Source organism: Peromyscus maniculatus, chromosome 21 (genome assembly GCF_049852395.1).
Source record: "Peromyscus maniculatus bairdii isolate BWxNUB_F1_BW_parent chromosome 21, HU_Pman_BW_mat_3.1, whole genome shotgun sequence".
NCBI classification, from domain to species: Eukaryota; Metazoa; Chordata; class Mammalia; order Rodentia; family Cricetidae; genus Peromyscus; species Peromyscus maniculatus.
This window is the reverse complement of record NC_134872.1, coordinates 67228294-67251973: the sequence shown is the minus strand read 5'-3', so window position 1 is coordinate 67251973 and position 23680 is coordinate 67228294. Positions and strand designations below refer to the sequence as shown.

Sequence of the window (23680 nt, the reverse complement as noted above, 5' to 3'; positions counted from 1 at the left end):
TTGTTATGATTTCAGCTTCTTAGCTCAGCATTGCTGTGCCTGTGTAAGATCTTTGGTCGTTCACTACAAATTTCTTTCCTATTTTTGTGGTGATATTTTCATAGGAATTATATTGACCATAGATTGCTTTAAATAGAATGAATATTTTAATGGTATTTTTTAGTTTGTAATAAGGGATAACTTTCTCTGTATTTTAATTTCTTTTATCATGGTTTTAAAATTTGCACTTAGATAAATGTATTCCTAAATATTTTATTTTGTTGTGGCTATTAGCAGTGAAGCTAATTTCCTGGTTTCTCAGGAATTCCATTATTGATCTATTTTTTAAAAATTTTACTGAGTTTGGCATATTGGTTTTATATTCTGCAGTTTTGCTGAATTTGATCACTCCTAAGAGGGTTGGGTGTTTGTTGTTTGTGTTATTTTATGGAATATTTCTTTTCGTATATATGACATCGTATCTCCTGCAAGAGAGATAATTTGAGCTCCCCCTTTTCTGTTTAAATGTCTCTTATTTGAAGCTTTTTTTTTTTTTGAGTATCATGTTTAAAAAAAACTGATTAGGGATGTTCAATCAGTAATAGAGAATGTTGGGTGCAGTAACAGAAGAAAAACTAAGTAGGGGTGACTTTGTGATAGAAAAAGGTATTAGCTGAGATTCTGTTTTCTCAGTAAAATGTGAAATAAGTCAAACTGGAAGGTAAGGGAGTGTTTTGTTAAGAGAAGGGAAAGTGTGAGATGTCTCCGAGGGAATATCAGAGTTCCTGGGAAGACAGAATTAGTAGATGAGGGCGTTGTCTAACAGAGAGAGTAGGTGCTAGGTAGACTATGAGCAACAGTGGTGTACTGTCTCATTCGGTTTTTATTGGAAATGTGGTTATGAAGATGGTAAAAATGATAGAGTTAAAGAGTTTTAGAATAGTGGATATGTGAAAAATATCATTAGTCATCTAGGAAGTCCAAATCAAACCACAGTGGGATATCAGTTTATCTCTTTAGGAAAGACTACTATGGGAAGGACAGAAGATAAATGATACTACCAAAGTGTCTGCCAACTGGTGCATAGTATACACATAGAGTCTACTCTTTTTTTTTCTTTTTTTCTTTTTCTGTATAGCGTTGGCTGTCCTGGAACTCACAGAGATCCACCTGCCTCCCAAGTGCTTGGGTTAAAGGCATGTGGCGAGTCTACTCTATTTATTATATGTGAAGTCTGAAATGCTGATTTCCTAGAAGCTGAGAATAGATGTGCAGTTATATCAGCTGGTGGCTACCAGAGGTTGGAGAGAGTTGGATAGGGAAATTTTATAAAATGGGCTAAGTTAGAAGCAAGAGATTCTGGTATATTATTACATAGCAAGGTGGTTGTAGATAGTAATAATGTATGCTTCAAAAATTTAGGAGTTTAGGGCTGGAGAGATGGCTCAGAGGTTAAGAGCACTGACTGTTCTTCCAGAGGTCCTGAGTTCAATTCCCAGCAACCATATGGTGGCTCGCAACCATCTGTAATCAGATCTGGTGCCCTCTTCTGGCCTGCAGTCATACATGCTGTATACATAACAAAAATTTAGGAGTTTAAATGTCTTCACCATTTATAGAAGTGATAAATGATGAGATAAATTTAAGGTGATTTATGCATTGCATGGTGTTTATCTGTATCATAACAATATACTCCATTAGTGAGTACAGTTTTTAATATATCAAATTCACTCTTTTTTAAATAATTAAATATTTTCATTTATTTTACATCCTGATCGCAGTTTTCCCTCCTGTTCCCTCACCCCACCTCTTTTTTCTACACCCCTACATTCCCTCCCATCTATTCCTCTTCCATCTCCATTCACAAAGGGCAGGCCTCCCATGGGGGTCAATAAAGCATGGCACATCAAGTTGAGGCAGGACCAAGCTCCTCCCCCTGCATCAAGACTGGGCAAGGCAACCCAGCATGGGGAATAGGTTCCCAAAAGCCAGCTCAAGTGTCAGGGACAGGTCCTGATCCTATTGCTAGGAGCCCCGCAAACAGACCAAGCTACACAACCCCCATAGATTGGTCTCATGCAGGCTCCCTAGCTGTTGGTCCAGAGTCCATGAACTCTGCCCAGCTCAAGACAGCTATCTCTGTAATTTCCTGTGTCATGACCTTGACTCCCTGGTTTGTATAATCTCTCCTCCCTCTTCAGCGGGACTCCTGGAGCTCAGCCCAGGGCTTCTTGGCTCTGGATGTCTGCATCTGTTTCAATCAGTTACTAGATGAAGGTTCTCTGATGACAATTAGGATAGTTACCAATGTGATTTCAGAAGATGGACAGTTCAGGCATCCCCTCCACTATTCCTGGGAGTCTTTGCCTGGGGGTCATCCTTGTGGATTCCTGGGAAATTCCCTGGCACCAGGTTTCTCCCTAACCCCGAATTGCACCCCCCTCATCAAAATATCTCTTTCCTTACTCTCCCTTTCCATCCCACTCCCAACCTCATGTTCCCATCCCTCTAACCCTGTCAAATTCATTCTTAAAGATTTACTTTTATTATTTCTAATGATGTGTATGTGCGCATGTCAGTGTGTGGGTATGTACGTGTAAGTGCCTCTGGAGGCCAGAGTTAGAGGGGATTGTGAGTAGCCTGGCATGGGTGCTGGGAACTGGACTATGATCCTAGAAGAGCCATCTTTCAATCCGCCTGGAATACTTTTTTGAATGCCAACAAACAGAAATGAAAAGAATTATTGGTCTAAGAAGATTCTAGAATAAATGAGCTGTTGTCAAAGTCGTAGATTGTTTGACATTGAGATTTTGAAAATGTATGAGAATTAGTAATGGAAGAAAGAAAAACCAATGGAGTGCATTAGTATTCAGCTAATGTCAAACACAAGGCTCAGTCGATTCTGTTACTCATTAAATAAAGTCATCACATTATTTGTTTGCCTTGTAAATTTGGGTCAGATTTCCTAAGTAGCTTCTTAAAAGAATAGTTGGGTAGTGGAGGTGGTGGCACACACTTTTAATCCCAGCACTTGGGAGGCAGAGCCAGGCGCATCTCTGAGTTCGAGGCCAGCTGGTCTACAGAGCGAGATCCAGGACAGGTATCAAAACTACACAGAGAAACCCTGTCTCGAAAAAACCAAAAACAAACAAAAAAAGTACAATAGTATATGAAGAATAACTGTCTCTGAAACCCTTATTGAAATGGGTAAAGAGTGCAGGTGTGTACAATTTATGGCTTTAGGACTGCTCTTGATCACTGGACTTTTAGTATTTTCGTGTCAGGACGTTGGAATAATGGACTGGGCTCTGATGTTATTTCTAAGTAGTGACTTAGTCTGCCTTGATTTAAACTTAAATCATGTATTATAAAAGAAAGTGTCTCTTTAAAACAGTTTAATGAGTTTCGATACTTTTTAAAATTAGGTACTCATGAGAAGCAAGAGATGAAAAAGAAGAAAGTTGAAAAAGGAGGACCTCATGTGCACCCCCCTGCTGCTGCTTCCAAACCTTCTGCGGATCAAATCAGACAGAGCGTCCGGCATTCCCTTAAAGACATTCTTATGAGAAGGTAACATATTGTTATCACAAAAGGTTGAATGGCATTTATTCCATGTATTTGAAAATAATTGAGTTGTTTTAATTTTAAGACTTATAGACTCAAATTTGAAGGTTCCAGAGGAAAAGGCAGCAAAGGTTGCCACAAAAATTGAAAAAGAGCTTTTCTCTTTTTTTCGAGACACGGATTCCAAGTATAAGAATAAATATAGAAGCTTGATGTTCAATCTAAAAGATCCTAAAAACAATGTAAGTAACTTGTTTTGTCTCTGAATTTTCTTAAATTTTATTTAATTTTGTAAGTGTGTGCATGTGTGTCGGTGGGCACTTGTATACTTTGGCTCTTTTGTCAAAGGACAACTTTCAGGAGTCAGTTCTCTCTACAGTGTGAGTCAGAGAATTGAACTTAGGTCATCAAGCTTGGTAGTGAGCACCTTCACCCACCGAACCATCTTACCAGTCTTATAAATGTTTATGCTCGCCACTTTCCTGAATAGGAATCCAAGATTGTAATCAAATAGTTCTTCAATTTACTATGAAGTGAGACTATCTCAAGTACGTCCTGCAAGAGGTCCATAGCCTGAGTGCATCCCCAAATAGCTGTTGGTGTGATCCAACACACTTGTAGATGACATCGAGTCACATTGTGAAAATGTTGAGCACCCCTGGGCAGCTCATACAGTATTCTTTGTTGTTTGGTCTATTTGCTTGTCGTGCTAGGGATTGAATTTGACCCCATGTCATGAAGTGTGTTCTCTACAACTGACGTCCTCCCCTCACTGTCTTAGTGACACCATGATCACGGTAGCTCTTACAAAAGAAACATTTAATTGGGCTGCTTATAGTTTAGAGGTTCAGTCCATTGTCATCATGGAGAGGGACATGGTAGCGTGCAGGCAGACATGGTGCTAGAGAAGGAGCTGAGAATCCTACATTTTTGATCCAAACTGCCACACTCACTAAGAGCATGTCAGTTTTCACTGTCAGAGAAGGGGAACAGGGTCTTGAACTTAGATGTAGCTGAGGATGACTTTAAACTTCTGTTCCTTCTGTTTCCAACTCTTGAGTACTAGGGTCATAGGCTTGAGCCACATTGCTCACCTTCACATGTTTGTGGGGCTCAGACCCAGAGCTGTACTCATGGTGGGTAAGCACTTTGCCAACTGAGCTGTGTATGCAGCCCCAGCACATAGCATTTTAGTAAGGTCTTTTGCTACTTTATGCATCCTATGTATTAGTGAGTAGTATTGTGAGTCTGTTGAACCACATGTCTAGATTTATGTGCATTTCTTTCCTTTACTCTCTTGTATAACCCGGTTGAAAAAAAATTCATTCTTCAGTGTTCTTCAAAATCTGTTAAGCCTAAGCATTTTAAGCTAAATCTGTGAGTAGAACTGTGCCTACTAAAAACCTAAATCACATTTAGTTCTAAACTAAAACAAAAATCCATGCATGGTGGCATATGCTTGACATCACAGCTACCTAGGGAATCTGAGGCAGGAAAAGTTCACTTAGGCTGTGAGTTCCCGGAGAGCTTGAGCATAGTGAGACTTTGCCCTTTCTCCAAGAAATTAAATAGAACTTTATTTTAGAGTATGTTTTAAATGTGGAGTAAACATTATTGACCTCTTAATTATCTGTGATTTGTTTGAGACTTAACAAAAATCATAAAGCTGTGTGTGTGTGTGTTTGTTTTGTATGAATGCATGTAAGTGTATTTATGTGTTTGTGTGTGTTTATACACAGAAAGTTCTATGCTGTGCACACTAAGCAGAAGTCAGGTAGTGAACACTTTCAAAGTTCCAAATGTAAACAAGATTGATTATTTTTGTGTGTTAAATTTACTTAGGTTCATTGAAAAATTTTGACTAAAGAATCTATCTAGCTTATAGATTAAATTAAATCTTTTTATATGAAGGCTTTCACGTTGGTGATATAAGTTCACATAGTAATATTTGCTGCAACATAGTCATCCCTCAGTACTCATGCATTTCTGCATTTGTTTTTCCACCAACAGCAGATCAAAATTACTGGGAAAAAATTACATGTGTACTGAACATGTACAGGCTTATTTTTCTTGTTGTCATTTCCTATGTAGTATGTGTAGCAACTGTGTACACACCTCTTAACATTGTATTATATATAATAAGTAAATATAGAGATAGTATCACTATGGTCGTGTGACACTTAACAATGCTGATACAGTATAAAAAAAGTAATCATTAGGTGATTTTGCTATTGTGTACACATTGAAATGTATGTACATAGACTAAGGCAGCCAAGCCATCTTCTCTGTCACTAAGCAATAAAATTTTAACTGTATATCATTGTTTGGTTAGGCTATTGTAGAAAGAAGTGTTATGTCACACAGAGCTATGTATGGATTCATGTATGTAGGTTATATGCAAATAGTACATCATTCTTATTGGCAGTTTAAACATCCGAGGATTTGGTATTTGGGTGAGTTCCTGGGACCAATCTTCCTAATGCTATGGACAAACTGTATATGGTTGAAGTACTTTCAAGATATTAACACCTATTGAAGAAAAGTTTGCATTGTACAGTCCATCAAGGACCAAGAACTTTTTGAAATATATAATCTAGAAACTTTCTCAATAATCAAATGAAGATTATTTTTCTTTACAATTAGTTCTTTGCTATGGTTTCCACTCAAGCCTGCCACGATTCAAATGTAGAAATCTTAAAAACAGAGAAGTTATTACATTGATAAAAGCTGTCTTATTCAGTGCCTTACTATATAGTGGAGTGGTTATTATAATTTGTCCTGGGATAGACTTAATATCATTTTTGGACAGGTATATGATGGTTTCATTGCACTTGCTTTTTTATGTGGATTTTCTTTTCTTTTTTTGGTGGTGGTGTGGGGTGGTGTGGTGTGGAGCAGAAGCCTAACAGAATGTACTGCATTCTGTAGCTGAGGCTGTCCTTGAACATTCCACCCTACTGCTTCACTCTCCTGAGTGCTGGATTGCTGGGATTGCAGGTGTGGCTGCCATATTGGCATCAAGTTGAATTTTATGTAGGAAGTGTTTTACTCTTCCAGAACAAAGCTGTTAGGCTGCATGTGCTAAGTTATATATAAATTATGAGTATTTATAAATCAAGCTTAAAAGATGCTTCAAAGTTTGTTTATTAGAAATTCACATATGAACATTCTCTTTTGTTTCTAAATGTTTGTGTCTCTTTTTCTTTTCATTTTAAAATCCTATAGATATTATTTAAAAAAGTCCTAAAAGGAGAAGTAACCCCTGATCATCTTATAAGAATGAGTCCTGAAGAACTAGCCTCTAAAGAGTTAGCTGCATGGAGACGAAGGGAAAACAGACACGTAAGGACATCCACAACTCTGTGTTTGGCTTGGCTATCAAAGTCTTTGTTTTAAGATTCAGTTATTTTTATTTTATGTATGCATGTTTTGCCTGTATGTAAGTGTTTCACATTCATGCAGTTTCTAAAGAGGGCATCTGTCTTAGGGTTTCTCTTGCAGTGATGAAACACTAGAACCAAAGCGCTTGGGGAGGAAAAGGTTTGTCTGGCTTACATATCCGAGTCAGAGTCCACCAAGAGAAGCCTAGGCAGGAGCTGATGCAGAGGCCATGGAGAGCTGCCACTTACTGCCTTGTTCCTTTTGGCTTGCTCAGCCTACTCTCTTCTAGAACCCAGGACTATCAGGCCAGGGGTGTCCCCACATTGTGTCCCTACAATGCGATGGGTCCTCTCCCATTGATCACTAATGAAAAAAATGCCCTTCAAGCTTGTCTGCTTATAGCCTGATCTTGTGGAAGCATTTTCTTAGTTGGAGTTCCCTTCTCTCAGTTGACTGTAGCTTGTGTCAGGTTGACATAAAACTAGCCAGCACCGCTTTGGGTCCCAGAAACTAGAGACAAACAGTTGAGCCTCCATGTAGGTTCTGGGAACTGAATGCAGGTCTTCTGCAAGAGCAAGTGTCCTTAACCACTGAGCCTCTCCAGCCTGTTTCTTAAATTCTTACATCTTTGTTGTTTCTCTTCATCTCTCTGCAGGGTTTTTTTTGTTTTTTTTTTGTTTTTGTTTTTGTTTTTTTTTTCATTTTTGCTGGTCACCAGGTTATAGAACTACTTTGTTTTATTACTTGCAGATTAGAACAGTTGGAAAATAAGTGTTAACCAGTCTGTACTTTCTGTAACCAGTTCAAATGTATTATGAACATTAAAAATTTAAAGAATCAGAAGGTTTAATTCTAAAACTTGGTACAAGTTTATAATCTTTTACTATTAAATTTCATGGGCAAAATTTCTGAAGAAAGTCAAGAATTTTTAGAACTAATTTATTATTGAGAAGATATAAATTGAATAGCCATGTGTAAATATACATAGAGATGTTGTTATGTTTATGTGTTACTGTTGCAGACTGAACTGGAGTGTTGTAATATGAGTACTGTACCTCATTTTGAAATTAAAAATTTCTCAAAGTCACAGGTGCCAAGAATTTTCAATTGCAATTTAAACTTGCAGTGTCTTTAAAGTCAATCTTCAAAGATTAACTAAAAAGTTCTTTTCTTTTTGAGGAAGGATCTCACTGTATAGCCCAGACTGGCCTTGAACTTGTTCTCCCTTCCCCCAGTACTCCCTGAGTGCTAGGCATGGCCACCTGCACCACCATGTCTAGCAAGATTGAGGGAATATATGACTTAGCCAGAGTGCCCAATATTAGCTGCCTGCTTTAAGAAATAATGATTATATGTGGTTTGTGTTGCCCTGCCTCATTTACCTGATTTTTTTGCCAATGATGCTTGCTTCCATCATAGGCATTAACCCTCCTTGGTCTGTGTCAGAGGTGGTCTCAAGGTCAAGAGGCCTGCATGTAATGTACATCTTTTTTTTCCTTTGATCTTACATAATCTTGCCTCCTTTTTATTTTGAAAAAACCTTAATATTATCTTTCTCTGCACGTTCCAAATATACACTGAAGTTTAAAAATTGTCTACCGGTGTCATTTTGCATTGGAGCCCATGTTTTTCTTTGCTTGGACATTCTCCTTGATTTTTTTTTTCCCATGGTTTTTTGAGACAGGGTTTCTCTGTGTAGTTTTGGTGCCTGTCCTGGAACTCGGTCTGTAGCCCAGGCTGGCTTCAAAGACACAGAGTTCTGCCTGCCTCTGCCTCCCAAGAGCTGGGATTAAAGATGTGCTCAACCACCACCTGGCCCTCCTTGACTTTTTTTTTTTTTTTAAGATTTATTTATTATGTATACAGCATGTATGACTGCAGACCAGAAGAGGGCACCAGATCTCGTTACAGATGGTTGTGAGCCACCATGTGGTTGCTGGGAATTGAACTCAGGACCTCTAGAAGAACAGTCAGTGCTCTTAACCTCTGAGCCATCTCTCCAGCCCCTTGACTTTTTTAAAAAGTTATTTTATTTGCTATTATTGTGCTGTGATAATGGGGAGTGGTGGTATTCCATGGCACATTTATGAATGTCAGAAGACAAGTTTGTGAGCAGATCACTCCACCTGCCTTTCCATGGATTCTAGGGATCAAAGTCAGGTTTGCAGGTTTATGTGGTAAGAGCCTTTACCTGTTGAGCAATCTCACTGGTCCTATGTGACTTTTTTAGTGTATATTTTACAACTAACAAACAAGGGATGAATGGACAGACTTTTACTGTAGCTGGAGCTATCTCCAGTCCCGCCTGGGCCGGCAGCCACTCAGACTCAAATAAACACACAGACCCTTATATTATTTAAACTGTTTGGCCTTAATGGCTTAGGCTTCTTGCTATCTAGTTCTTATATCTTAAATTAACCCATTTCTATAAATCTATACCTTGCCATGTGGCTCGTGGCTTACCGGTATCTTACATGTTGGTACTCATTGCAGCGGCTGGCAGCATCTCCTGACTCAGTCTTCCTCTTCCCAGAATTCTCTTCTTTGCTTGTCCCGCCTATACTTTCTGCCTGGCTACTGGCCAATCAGCATTTTATTTATCAATCAATCAGAGCAACACACTCACAGCATCCCCAGCACTTTACGGTCCTTACTCCTCCTTACTCTGTTTGGACCCACCCCCCCCATCTTGTATTCCTGTTATACTTGCTAACTTTCATATGTTGTTGCTGAGTTTCTTTATGATAGCTGTTAATTACCAGTGTTACTAAGCAGGCCAGGAGACAGTACTGGGGGCTACCTTTTTTTTTTTTTTTTTTTATTGAATAAGTTGGTATTAGAGGGATATACTAGAACATCAAATGAGGAAGATGAGTTAAGTTAGTTCTTGCTTCCTTTTGCACTTACAGGTTTGCAAGCAGATTTCAAGTATAAATACTGTGTTTCCCTACTCGGAACATTACCTTTCAGTTGCCTCCTTGCAGAATGTTAATGTGAGCCTCTCCTGGCTGAGGCATAGAGTTAAATTCTTAAGACTTGTCAACATTTAATAGAGTTTATTTGTATTTTATATGACAGACAAGCTATAAATTACTTATGTATAGTAATTTATTAGGTAAGTAAGTCCTCATTAGTTAAAGCACATACTTTAAATATTTTCTTCAAATATTTTCTCTTAGACCATAGAGATGATTGAGAAAGAGCAAAGAGAAGTGGAAAGACGACCAATCACAAAAATAACTCACAAAGGTGAAATAGAAATTGAGAGTGACGCCCCAATGAAAGAACAGGAAGCGGCCATGGAAATACAGGTGAAGAACAGATGTGTCCTGTTTTGCAGCTTAGAACATGAAGATGGAGAAAAGCATTCATCATGTTTTTAAAGCAAAACATTTTTAAATTGTGTATTTTAAAGTAGCCTGTTTTCTACTGAATTGATTGTTATGGGCTTATTTTTCTTAGTGTGCAGAAAATTGTCTGCATTATAGGCTCCTTTAAAAAACTTCGTAGAATACTGAGGGTATTTGATAAAGTAATTCCTCGGTGCTTTGTAAATAGTGTAATTTGAGAATGATTGCAACTTTTTTTTAAGATTTGTTTTCTCTTGTATAATAGAAAAATGAGAAATAAGTAGATCAAGGTGGAGACAGTCTATTTTAAGTTTCCTTGTTTTCAAATACCAGTAACAACAGTAATTTGAAGACTCATTAAAAGCTTTGATGAGTTGTTTTGAGTTTTTGCTCTAAATAATAAATTCTAATTGTTATTTTTACTTATCTATCTACCATCCATCTTTTATATATTTATTTATTTATTTATTTTAAGATAGGGTTTCTCTGTGTAATAACCTTGGCTGTCCCAGAACTCACTCTGTAGACCAGGCTGGCCTGGATTAAAGGCATGTACCACCATGCCCAGCTGTTATTTTCTTCTTAAAGAAAATAAAAAACTGCCGGGCGGTGGTGGCGCACGCCTTTAATCCCAGCACTCGGGAGGCAGAGGCAGGCGGATCTCTGCAAGTTCGAGGCCAGCCTGGTCTACAGAGTGAGTTCCAGGAAAGGCGCAAAGCTACACAGAGAAACCTTGTCTCGAAAAAAAAAAAAAAAAAAAAAAAAAGAAAATAAAAAACTATGAACATAATGGCTTTACTTTGGAAAGTGTGTTTATAAAATAACAAGTTGATTTTTAAAATTGATGCCAAATTTTATTGGCTAAAACTTTTTTTTAATTCTCACTTCTGTTAGGAACCTTCAGCCAATAAGTCATTGGAGAAGCCAGAAGGAACTGAAAAACAAAAAGAAGAGGTTGACTCCACATCTAAAGATACCACTAGTCAACACAGACAGCATCTTTTTGATCTGAACTGCAAGATATGCATAGGTTGGGAGTTTTGCTCACTCTAATGTTAACGCTCATTGTTTAAGGACTATTTCTGTACTTGTTTTTGTAATTTGGGTAGGTTTTGTTTTCCCAGTTTGTATGGTGCAGCATCTACCTGCTCCTATTTTATGGAATTAGATTCTTTTTACAAATATAAAAGCAGGCACAGCTATGCTTTCCCCATGTGCACAGGAATATACATTTAACAGTAGCATACAAGAAACATTTGTTAAAGACTACTAGACTTGCCTATTTTCAGAAAGTCTGAGGTTCTTATTTGTTTGTTTCTCCTTTTGGATGCTATAGGCCCAAATTAGCGTCATTTTCTATACATTACAGTGTTGTTCTTGTTTAATAATTTAACATTGCACTATGCGTTTACTGTTAGGAACAGGTAGGATACAGATTTGTTTTTCTGGTTTGAACTCAGTATTTTAGATAGAAATTCATCAGGGAATCAGATTACTTTAGATTATTACAGTGTTTTTGTTTTAGGTGTTTTTTTTTTTTGTTTGTTTGTTTTTTTTTTTTTTTAATTCCCCTGGTTGTCCTGGAACTTGCTTTGTAAACCAGGTTGGCCTCAAACTCAGAGAGATCCACGTGCCTTTATCTCCCCAATGCTGGGATTAAAGGTGTATGCCAACATGTTTGGTTAGTTAACATTCTTTTGCTGATTTTTTCACATTAATAAGTGAGGACAACACCTTCATCTCATCATTTATATGTGATGTTTTCTATTTAAACATTGGTAATAATTACAAAATGGTCAAAGGGGGTGTTAAGTTAGTACAGGTAGAACCCTAGAGTGTGCTGGAAATTGCATTTCAGTTAGCTTAGGCCTCTGTGGAAGATGGAATTGTTCTCTGTGGAACAATTCCTTGTTGCTTCTTAGAACTGGTGTAACAGCTTTCTGTGAGAAAGCATTATAGGTAGATATTACCCCAGGAAGTGTTTTACTTAGTAATTGAACCAGAGAAACTAAATCACTTGAGAAAGTAAAAACATGTAAAAGTAAAAATGCAGATTTTAAAATTGCAGGTAACAAGTTTGTTTTGGTGTCTTTTGGCTTCAGGTCGAATGGCACCACCTGTAGATGATCTTTCTCCAAAAACCGTGAAAGTTGTTGTTGGAGGAGCTCGTAAACATTCAGACAACGAAGCAGAAAATTTAGCAGATGCATTGTCTTCAACTACAAATATTCTGGCTTCTGAATTCTTTGAGGAGGAGAAACAAGAGTCTCCCAAATCAACGTTCTCTCCTACGCCACGGTAGCTTTCTCTCAGTCATGATTCTATAACCATTGCTTATTTGTACTTACCAGTGTGCAAACACAGATCGATAAGTGACATACTAGGGACTTTTCAGAAAGTCAATTATGTACACTCCAGGCCAGTTGAGATAAGTGAACAGGACTCTGAAAGTTACTTTATTTTGAATGGGTTTTAGAGTTAAGAGATTTGAGAGATGAAGGAACAACTTTCAAACTCTAATTATGGGCTGGGGAGATGGCTCAGCATTTAACAGCATTGGCTACTCTTCCAGAGGGCTGCTTTCCACAGGTCAGCCCGTAACCATCTGTACTTACAGTTCCAAAGGATCTGACGCCCTCCCCCGGCCTCCATAGACATGCATATTATACACAGACAAACATGCAGGCAAAACCCCAGACACATGGAATAAGAGCAAGTAACTCTTTATAACCACACCAGAAACAAAATGAGTTAGACATGCCGGTCCCACAAAGCAGGGGATCTAGCTTTTGCTATATGCTTGCACATCTTTGGATCATAGTCTACTTCAAGCCAGCCCAGAAGAATGATTTGTAAATCATGACTGTGTGGTTGTAATTGTAAATTTATAAATTGAAAATGGAAACTTTATTGATCTTTATTTATACTTACTTTTATTGATAGTCTTCTTGACATAAAATACTTTGAATGACTATGTAGAAAATTGACTGATTTGTGGATATTTATTTGTGTGTGTGTGCTATAGCACTGAGGTGGAGGTTAGATGACAACTTAGTTTTGTTAATTTTCTGTTTACACCTTTATGTGGGTTCCAGGGATTGAACCCAGGCCCTCAGGATTGGTGGCAAGTGTCTTTACCCACTGAACCACCTGGCTTGCCTTGTTGTTAACTTTAGTATCTTTTTTTCAGTCCAGAGATGCCTGGAACTGTTGAAGTTGAGTCTACCTTCCTGGCTCGATTGAACTTCATCTGGAAAGGTTTTATAAATATGCCATCAGTGGCAAAGTTTGTTACTAAAGCTTACCCTGTATCTGGATCCCCTGAGTACTTGACAGAGGTACGGTGAACTTTTCCGCCTTTCCTTGCTTGAGTTCATGTGTTTCTGAAAGCAGTAGGCAGGGAGGCATACAGTTAATAATAATTTAAAAAGTTCTAAACCCATTTATTAATGAGCCTTAAAACAGCTCAATTAATGAAATTATTAATTCACAAATGAATTTGCAGACTAGTAGAAAACTGTACTCTGAAAGTTTTAAACTTAGATACCTTTTTCTAAAACATACTTCACTGAGACAGAATAAAAACCAGTGTTTCCATGGTTATCTAAATTTGTTTTTAAGTAGAGATTTATGTAAAAGACTGCCATGTTTATGGCAGAGTTAGCCTATTGAAAAGGTGTCTTAATTGTTAAATGGAATTGTTTATGTTTCAGGATCATAGTACTGTCTTTGTCACTGTTTAGACTGGGAAGTAAAGCTTACATCTAATTGGCAGTCTCAGGAGACCACTGACCAATCACTGTAGTGGTTCCTGTGGTAGATTGTATATCCAAAGGAAGAAAATGTTAACTAGTAGAAAATAAACAGTAGTAGAATAATACTGTAATTAGTGACCAAGTATGACATTTAAACAACTACATCAAGGGAGACAAAACCAGCGTACATGTATTATAGACATTATTTTTGTTGGTTTTAGTTAGGTTAGCCTTTTCATTTATTTTCAGTCTTCTGATCGTAAAAACAAAAGTTATTTAAACAATTCATTTCAGATTTTCACAAGCCTAAGTCATGACCATTCTCTATAATGTTAAGGTTTCTTGTGATTAGGCTGAAATTGTACTGAGTCTGTCTCACCCTTCTTTCTCCTCCTGGTGTCCTAGGTGCCCATCCCAGGGCACTGTGTGCATGGCAAGCTTTCTGCCACCTAGCTACGGCCATAGTCCTTTACATTGCCAGTATTTTTAGTTAATACACAAGGCTATTGTTACAGAATTTACTTGACTAATAGTTTTTTAGGAATGTGAATTTTGTTAGAGAAAAATTAATGGGCCAGTGATGGTCTTTTGGGAAAAAAAAGTCTTGGATTTTTAGTTTTTCTTTAGATCATTTTGAAGGTAATTCTTTTACATGGATAATTAGGTCCTGGACTTTGAATGAAGCTATTTTTCTCAGTGCCACAGTTTCTATGTTATTATTTTCTGGAACTTCATCTCTGCTTTTTAGTTACTTAGTTTTATTAGAGCTAAAATCTCAAAATATTGAAAGCAACTAAGGAGTTAAATAAACTTAAACTTAATTCTACTTTTATGATTTTCCTTGGTCTTCAGAGAAAAAAGGAATATGCTGAATAAATGTCTATTAATTATATATATATGTATATAATTTTCTCTTTGCAAAAATATACTTTGTTAGCTAGGCGGTGGTGGCGCACACCTTTAATCCCAGCACTTGGGAGGCATAGCCAGGCGGATCTCTGTGAGTTTGAGGCCAGCCTGGGCTACCGAGTGAGTCCCAGGAAAGGCGCAAAGCTACACAGAGAAACCCTGTCTCGAAAAACCAATATATACATATATATATATATATATTTATATTGTAATTAAGTTGGCTAATATCTGAACTTCAGCTGTTAATAATTAAGAATACCTCAAAAAAAAAAAAAAGTTTAAAAAAAGCACCAGGCATAGTAGCGTATGCCTTTAGTCCCAACACTTAAGACTGAGGCAGAAGGATCTCTATGAGTTCGAGGCCAGTCTGGTCTACATAGTGAGTTTCCGGGGCAGCCAGAGCTACATAGTGTAACCCTGTTTTGAAAACAAAACAAAACAAAAGAAAACCCCTTCCCACTCCCCCTCCCCCCCCAACCACTGAAGAGCAGAGAGCCTGTCTCTGACTGTCCCAGAGTGTGCTGCTCTTCCTTAATTGCTTTGTGCTGGGTTGGCTGCTGGTTCTTTTTCCTGTGCTTGTCTAGTCTGACCTGGCATGACCTCAGATATTTTTCCTAGTGTTAACTGTATTTATGTTTGTATCTAAGTTTTTTTTTTTTTTTGGGGGGGGGGGTTCTTCGAGACATGGTTTCTCTGTGTAACAGCCCTGGCTGTCCTGGAACTCACTCTGTAGCCCAGGCTGGCCTTGAACTCACAGAGATCCGCCTGCCTCTGCCTTCCAAGTACTGGGATTAAAAGCATGTGTCACCACCACCAGGCCTAACATTACCCTCCTTAGTAAACTACATTTTCAGTTTTATTTATTTGAAGTTGGCATTTGAGATAGGCTCAGTTGCTATCTGTCTGCTGTGTTTCATTTTCTGTTGTGTGTTCTGATGGAGACTGATTGAACCTGAGACTTATACATGCTAAGCACAAGTTCTACCACTGTGCTCTTAGCCCTGTTTACTTGTTTGTATTATCATTCAAATTATTCTCAAAGCTAAATATGTATGTATCATGGATATTGTAATGAAGATATTCTATATTTGTTGATTTTTTTTTCTTTTTCCTTTTTTTAACCATAGGATCTACCAGATAGTATTCAAGTAGGTGGCAGGATATCACCACAGACTGTTTGGGATTATGTGGAAAAAATAAAAGCATCAGGAACCAAGGTGTGTAAATTTAATAATACCAATATGTGAAATGTTTACAGAATCAAACTGTTTAGAGTCTTATACAAGGATCCAGTGTTTCTTGAGGAAAGGGAGCTAATAAAAGTTTGAAATGTATATAATCTATCTTACAAAATGGAGATAAAGAGCCTGGGATGATGGACAGCTCAGTTGATAAAGTGGGTGCTATGCAAGTGTGAGGACCTTCGTTTGATTCCCAGCACACTTAATAATCTAGGGTGTGGAGACGCACACACATTTATAATCTCAGCACTAGAGAGACAGAGGTGTGGACTTTTGGTGCTTGGCCAGTTACCAAGCCTAATTAGAGCCCAGGTCCCAGCTAGAGACTCTTTTAGAACGATAGCATCTTCTTAGAAATGACACTTTGACCCGTGGACTGCACATGGGAACACAAACTGAAGTCCAGCGTTGGCTCAGAGCGGTGTGACATTCCTTTCATTCTCTGCTGCTGGCGTGTCTCCTCCTAGCCGTGTCAGCACTGTGGAAGAAAAGGTGTCAGAGTCAATGTGGAGATTTACCCTGCACTCGAGTCCAGTGGTTCAGATACTGCAGACGCTTGTCCTCTTTTGCCAGTTAGGATGTTGTGAGGCTTGGGGCTCTGGTCTGGGAGGATTATTTGGGAACCAGGCTACTTCTGTCACTTCATTGTTTCCAAGAGTGTTCACCTTCATCAGGCAAAAATGTTTAAAGCTCATTTATCAGCAACTGATGGGGATAAGTGGGGGCTGTTTGTCAAGTTATTTTTAAAGGCAAACCCCAGAAATTACAATCATCACTTAATTTTACTTAATTTAATGGGCAAGAACAGTCAAACAACGATATGTAACTGCAAAGGAAACTGGTATATGTAATCTCTACTGGATGGCCATGTGCCAGCCAAAAATTAAGATTTGTTAGTGACAGGAAGAGGAGACTGTAAACTGGGAAATAATCACCCTCTATCATGGTAATAGTTCTCTGTGGTTTCTTAAACGCATAAAGAATGGTACTGCACAGGAATAATTTAAACAATTTCTTTGTAGAAGTTTCTTGTTTTTCCTTAGAGTATCCCAAAATAGAAAGTCTTAAACCCTGAAAGATCTCTTTTTCCAATATAGGTTTTTAAATTAAAGTGATAATAATGTTACAGTACTTTGAGGCAATTAAAAGGTTACTAAGCTTGGGAGGTAGAGACAGACAGATAGATCTCTTGAGGCCAGCCTGGTCTACATAGCAAAATAAAACAAAACAGTTATTACATTGTTTGCTATCACTTCCATATGTGTGTGTGTGTGTATGTTTATGCATACACATACATACATATACATATATATGTATATATATTATTGCCCACTACTTTATAGCATGCCTTCATATTGAACTGATTTAAACATAAGAATAGTTAGCTTATATGTAATGTGATGTTACTAAGACATTTTAGATATCCCTTATCCAAAATTCTTATGATCAGAAATATTTCAGAGTTTGAACTTTCTTGAATTTTGGAATGTTAGCATATACATAAGATGATACCTTGGGAGTGGAGATTTACATATAAATGTAAAGTGCATTTATGGGTTACATAAACCTTATAAACATAGACTGAAGGTAATTTCATGCCATATTTTTAGCTAACCATGTTTTGATTGTATCTTATCACATGTAGGCAGGTGTGGAATTTTCTAAATGTTGGCCTCCCAAATTTCAGAGTTGAGAGCATTTATATTGACTTCAGATTGGAGATGTAAAACCTGTATATAAATATCTAGGCAGAGCCATAGCTTAGCTTACTAATATTTCTTGTTCTGGTGTTATATTAGACTTTGTAGTGAAGCAGGCCTTTGCCATTTTGACTGAAAACCTTTAGGAAGAAACCTCCATTACTAAAGAAATAACAAAATTATGAGTATCTTTTTATTTAAAATAAAGCCAAGAACTCCAGATATGGGCAACAAAATGATTGAGTTAGCCAATCACCTTAAAAACAGGATCAACATATACAGTGTATGTGTTTTTGGAGTCTTGTCAAAACCAAGTCTTCTTCATTCCTGTGTCTAGGCTCTGTAGGCTGGATTACAAGGCTTGTGTGTGTTTGTGTATGTAAGTCCACGTTTATCATTGATTTCCACTCTCTGAGGTTTTAGTTCTAAGGCGTATGATGAAAGAAATATTTTTGCATGCTGCTCTGTCCATCAAGGATGTGAGTCACCATGTCCAGTCTAGCTTTCAGACTATGTGTGATACCCACATGCTAGCCATCTCCATCATCAGATAATCTTTATTTTATTTAATAGCCTCAAAACATAAAATTAGTGATACTAACAATTTTAGTACATTTGTATTTTCCATTATTGTTAATGCCTTTCTGTGTCTAATTCATTAATTAGCTTTATCATTGGTATCATAGGTACATATAGGGAATGATTATATAATGTTCAGTGCTATCTGTGATTTCAGGCATCTATTGGGATCTTGGGATGTATCTCCCACAATATGGGATCATTGTCTATGACATGGTTGGATAGTGGTGTGGGGCACTATTACTTAGAACACAGGCTGCTCTCCGGAGGTTAATGTCTTTGGAAATCAGGAATTGTGCAGATACAAAAAGACTTGGATTTCAACATTGTCTTTGCCACTGATAATTTGTGTGGCCTTGAACAGCTTCACTGTATCCAAATGCCTTGGGTCTTTCCTTCTCTTTTCCTCTTCTACCTTACCCATACTAGGCAAATATTCTGCTGATGAGCTATTTCCACAGACCAGTTTTTTCACCAGACAGCATCTCCTAAACTGCCCAGACTCACTTTGAACTCACCCTGTAGCCCAGGCAGGCATTAAACTTAGGATCCTCTGCCTCTCAGTCTCCCAAGTGGCTGGGAGTACAGGTGTGTAGGTATATGCTACTATCCCTGGCATGTTTCAGTTTGTTATGGAAAGCCTTCAAATAGTACAGAATCCTCAATGAAGCAGGAACTGTATTTTCTTAGAGGTTGTTTCCTTTTAGTATTCTAGTTTCTATTTAAGTTGGGGACTGCTACTTGACAGCAGCCATCATAAAACTCAAAACTAGATTAGTACTAATTAATAAACTGTATTTAAAATTAAGCCACTTTTTAGGTTACTATTCTAAGCAATTGTTTGTTACTCTCTTGAATAGGAAATCTGTGTGGTTCGCTTCACACCAGTAACTGAAGAAGATCAAATTTCTTACACTTTGCTGTTTGCATACTTCAGTAGCAGAAAGCGTTACGGTGTAGCTGCTAACAACATGAAGCAGGTTAAAGATATGTACCTTATTCCTTTGGGTGCTGCAGATAAAATTCCACACCCTCTTGTGCCTTTTGATGGACCTGGTAGGTATAAGTTTTGGTAACAGAATAAGATTGAAGTAAAGTGGGAGGGGTCAGTCCAGAGTAAAAAGAATGGCTGCCTTTTGTCTTCAAATCCAGACCATTAGAGACGGCGTGACAGGGCCAGCCACCATTCGATACCTTGGGGTGAACTGCTTGTAAAATGTACCCTTTTATGAAAGAATTGAAAATGACTGTTGATGTTTATTTTCTCCAGGGCTTGAGCTGCACAGACCTAACCTGTTGTTGGGCCTGATCATTCGTCAGAAGCTGAAGCGGCAGCACATTGCTAGTGCCGGCCCTGGCCACACCGCTGAGGCTCCAGAGACCGCTCCAGTAGCCTTGCCACCTGACAAAAAAGGTAAAATGGAGTCCTCCACAGAGGAGGCCGCCGAGGAAGAGAGTGACTTCTTCAACTCCTTTACAACTGTGTTACACAAGCAGAGAAACAAGGCCCCGCAGCCGCTTCAGGAAGACCTGCCAGCAACAGCCGAACCCCTGCTGGAAGTCAGTAAGCAGGAGCCACCGAAACCCTTAAGGTTCCTTCCTGGGGTCCTCATAGGCTGGGAAAATCAACCTTCTACTCTGGAGTTAGCCAATAAGCCTCTTCCTGTGGACGATATTCTCCAGAGCCTTTTGGGCACCACTGGTCAAGTATATGAGCAGGCTCAGCCAGCTGTAGAGCAAAGCCCTCTTAAAGAAATTCCTTTTATAAGTGATCAAACCAACCCGAAAGTAGAGAAAATAGATAAAGTGGAGGTAACTGAAGGTGGCGAAGCCAAGGAGATAAAAGTTAAAGTAGATAATAGTTCAGAATCTACAGGTAAAAATTCAGGAGCAGAAGAATCTTCGTCGGTGGGATCCTCTTCCAATTCTCCAGGGCCTTTGGTGAGTCTTAGTCTGAGAGGGAAACCGCCAGATGTTTCTACAGAAGCATTCTTAACAAATTTATCAATTCCATCAAAACAAGAGGAAACTGTGGAAAACAAAGAGAGAACATTAAAAAGACAGCTGCTCCAAGATCAAGAGAGTAATTTGCAAGATAATCGGACTTCAAGTAATTCTCCATGCAGGCCTAGTACAGGAAAGGGAAACATAGATGGGAATGTGAGTTGCAGTGAAAATCTTGCTGCTAACACAAGGTCCCCACAGTTTATCAATCTGAAAAGGGATCCTAGGCAAGCAGCAGGACGAAATCAGCAGGCCACCTCAGAAAGCAAAGACGCAGAGAGCTGCCGAAATGGAGACAAGCATGCTCTGCCTGGTCCATCCCACAACCAGGAGCTCTTAGCAGAGCCCATCAGTGGAGAGGGAAAGCTGTCTTCTGTAGAGAAGAACTCATGTGGAGAGCAGAATGATGATTCTGAGGCTGCACAAAACTCATCTTCAGTAGAAAACTTCAATTCTTCACAGACAGAGCAAGGCAATCCTTTACAGGAGGATATTTTAACACAAAATATTGAAACCGTCCACCCATTTAGAAGAGGACCGACTACAGCATCATCTCAGTTTGAAGCTGGAAGTACATGCCAATCAGAATTTCCTTCTAAAAGCATCAACTTTACTTCTAGGAGTACCAGCCCCAGGGCAAGTGCAAACTTTTCACCTATGAGGCCACAGCAGCCCAGTCTCCAGCATCTCAAGTCTAGTCCTCCTGGATTCCCATTTCCAGGCCCTCCAAACTTCCCTCCCCAAAGTGTGTTTGGATTTCCACCACATTTGCCACCTCCATTACTTCCCCCTCCAGGCTTTGGCTTTCCTCAAAATCCCATGGTTCCTTGGCCACCTGTTCATCTCCCAGGCCAACCACAACGTATGATGGGGCCCCTTTCACAAGCATCAAGGTATATGGGCCCACAAAATTTTTATCAGGTCAAAGACATTCGGAGACCAGAAAGGCGCCATAGTGACCCTTGGGGTAGGCAAGACCAACAACAACTAGACAGGCCGTTCAACAGGGGCAAAGGGGACCGTCAGAGATTTTACAGTGATTCCCACCACATGAAAAGAGAGCGTCACGACAAAGAATGGGAGCAGGAATCCGAAAGGCACAGACACAGAGACCGAAGCCAAGAAAAAGACAGAGATAGGAAAAGTAAGGAGGAAGGACACAAAGATAAGGAGAGGGCACGGGCATCCCATAGTGATCGAGCAACAGATGGGAAAGCAGGCAGAGAGAGTAAGAACACGGACAAGAGACTGGACCAGGAAAAGGAGAAGGAACGAGAGAAGAATAAACACAGAGAAGGGGAGAAGGACAGAGAGAGGTACCACAAAGACAGGGACCACACTGACAGAGCAAAAAGCAAAAGGTGAAGTTTGCAGGCTGCTTCAACATCACATTCAAAAAACTGTTCCATGTTGTGTATCTTTTATAAGATTGCCTGGTAGGACTGCCATCTTTAAGTCTCCACTGTTGGTGGTTTGCAGAGCAGTAAACTGTGCCAGAGCAGAGTGCTCTGTCTGCACCAGTGCCCACCATCCTTCACACCACTGTCCTACTTACAGGAATTTACTATTTTTAAAAGTTTTACAATGCTGTATATTCAAAGATTGTTTTATTAATGCAATAAAAGCTTAGAAATTTTAGTTTTATTCCTTAATTGGCAAATATGGTTAACAATGGAATATATTTACTGCCTCTAGTGAATGTCCTTTATATAATGACTAATTTGAAAGTAATCTGTGCTCTGTACATTGTTTTCAATTGCACTGTTTTTTAAAGAAAATGTAGAGGAGCAACAAAAGCCAGGCGACTTCCTAATCAGACCATACTAATCACCTAGCTGGGCAGCTTTTGACCGTGAATCGGAAGCCCAAGGAGTCCATTTATTGCTCTAATCTATACTTATTGAAGGCATTTCTTACCATGTACTGCAGTTTGTGGTAGGCCATATTCCTTTCCTTTCTGGCTCTTCAGAAACTTGAATACTTAAGCTTGTACATGATCTTGTGTTTTGCTATACTTTTTACTGTAAAATGTAAATATTTTAAGGGATATTTTGATTCTAAATATGATAAAAGAATTTCTCACCTACTTTGTGTGTGTGATTTGAAATTCAGTAGTAAAAGAGGTTCTTCAAATCTTCTTTTCCTTGAGACATTATTCTTTTACTCAGCAAGGATATGGAGACATAATGTCAGACATTACCTAAGAGGAATGGCTGTTTTTCAATCCTAGACGTACCACTTCTAAAGAGGCTAGTATTTAGGACCGCCAGCAGGGAGCTTTGCAGTAGCCCGCTAAGTTGCTGTTATGACTCTGAACACTTATATATGATCAAACTTTGTTATACAGACTCAGTAATCATTGTAAAACTGCAGAACTTTTAAGTGAAATGTATTTTGAATTTTTTTTTTTTGTAAAATGATTGGTTTGTAGGGCAACTGTAAAACTGAATATGCCAGTTTGACTTGAAATAGAAAATACACAAGACTGTTGTTCTTCCAGATCTAAACTTACCTACACCCTGAAATACATCATGTGCTGATGTTTAAAACATAAAGCTACGGTAGCTGCCAGATGATGTTCACACTTGAGACCCAATCAAGAGCGATCAGTGTTCTTACCTACTTGTACCCGTGAAGAAGAATGCCAGTAACTCCACAAAAATTAAGAAAATTGTTCCTAAGGGGCGTTACCAGGTTTTTGAAACGGAATTAACCTTGCTGTTCTCACTAGAGAAAAGAGCAGTCAAACATTTTGTCTGAATTGCAAGGATTACAGTATACTTCTTTCACCTTTGCCTCTGAAGTTTATCATCATCATGAAAGTTCTAAAATGAAGGGTTTTCATTTAAATAAAGTATTTTTAACTTTGGTCTACTTTTATTTTGGAAGTTAACTTGCTAGGGAAAAGACAAGTCCTTACACAAGACCAATCCAAAGGCTAATCATTGTTTACATGATTGTGAAGAAATGGGTTATTTACTCCACATGTGTCAGGAAATCTGCTTTTACTAATGTATGTGGGTTAAGCTTTGCTTTCCTCCACCATCACGTGTTCAGTAGTTGTACTATGAAAATTGAGACTGAGAGGGAAGCAAAAACATAAATAGCCTTTCTATCGTTCCATTGCATTCCCAAACCCCCTTTCAGCAACCTCACTCAAACAGGAATAGGAAGACAACTGTGCCCACACATCTGTCCATACAGACGGGCTAGTACAT

General features: G+C 38.6%; 1 protein-coding gene across 9 annotated transcripts in view; it reads left to right on the top strand.

Annotated features, from left to right (window-relative positions):
• The window catches only part of Phf3 (PHD finger protein 3), a 76192-nt gene extending 52861 nt beyond the window's left edge, over positions 1-23331 (top strand). For all 9 annotated transcript variants that reach the window (XM_076557969.1, XM_076557970.1, XM_076557967.1 and 6 more), the window contains 10 exons: positions 3405-3549; positions 3629-3785; positions 6769-6885; positions 10104-10235; positions 11169-11304; positions 12377-12572; positions 13465-13612; positions 16066-16155; positions 19319-19514; positions 19729-23331. In XM_076557969.1, the coding sequence (XP_076414084.1) occupies positions 3405-3549; positions 3629-3785; positions 6769-6885; positions 10104-10235; positions 11169-11304; positions 12377-12572; positions 13465-13612; positions 16066-16155; positions 19319-19514; positions 19729-21827 (3416 nt within the window). In that variant the 3' untranslated portion in view covers positions 21828-23331. The remainder of the gene's footprint in view (positions 1-3404; positions 3550-3628; positions 3786-6768; positions 6886-10103; positions 10236-11168; positions 11305-12376; positions 12573-13464; positions 13613-16065; positions 16156-19318; positions 19515-19728) is intronic.
• Positions 23332-23680: the final 349 nt, after the last annotated feature.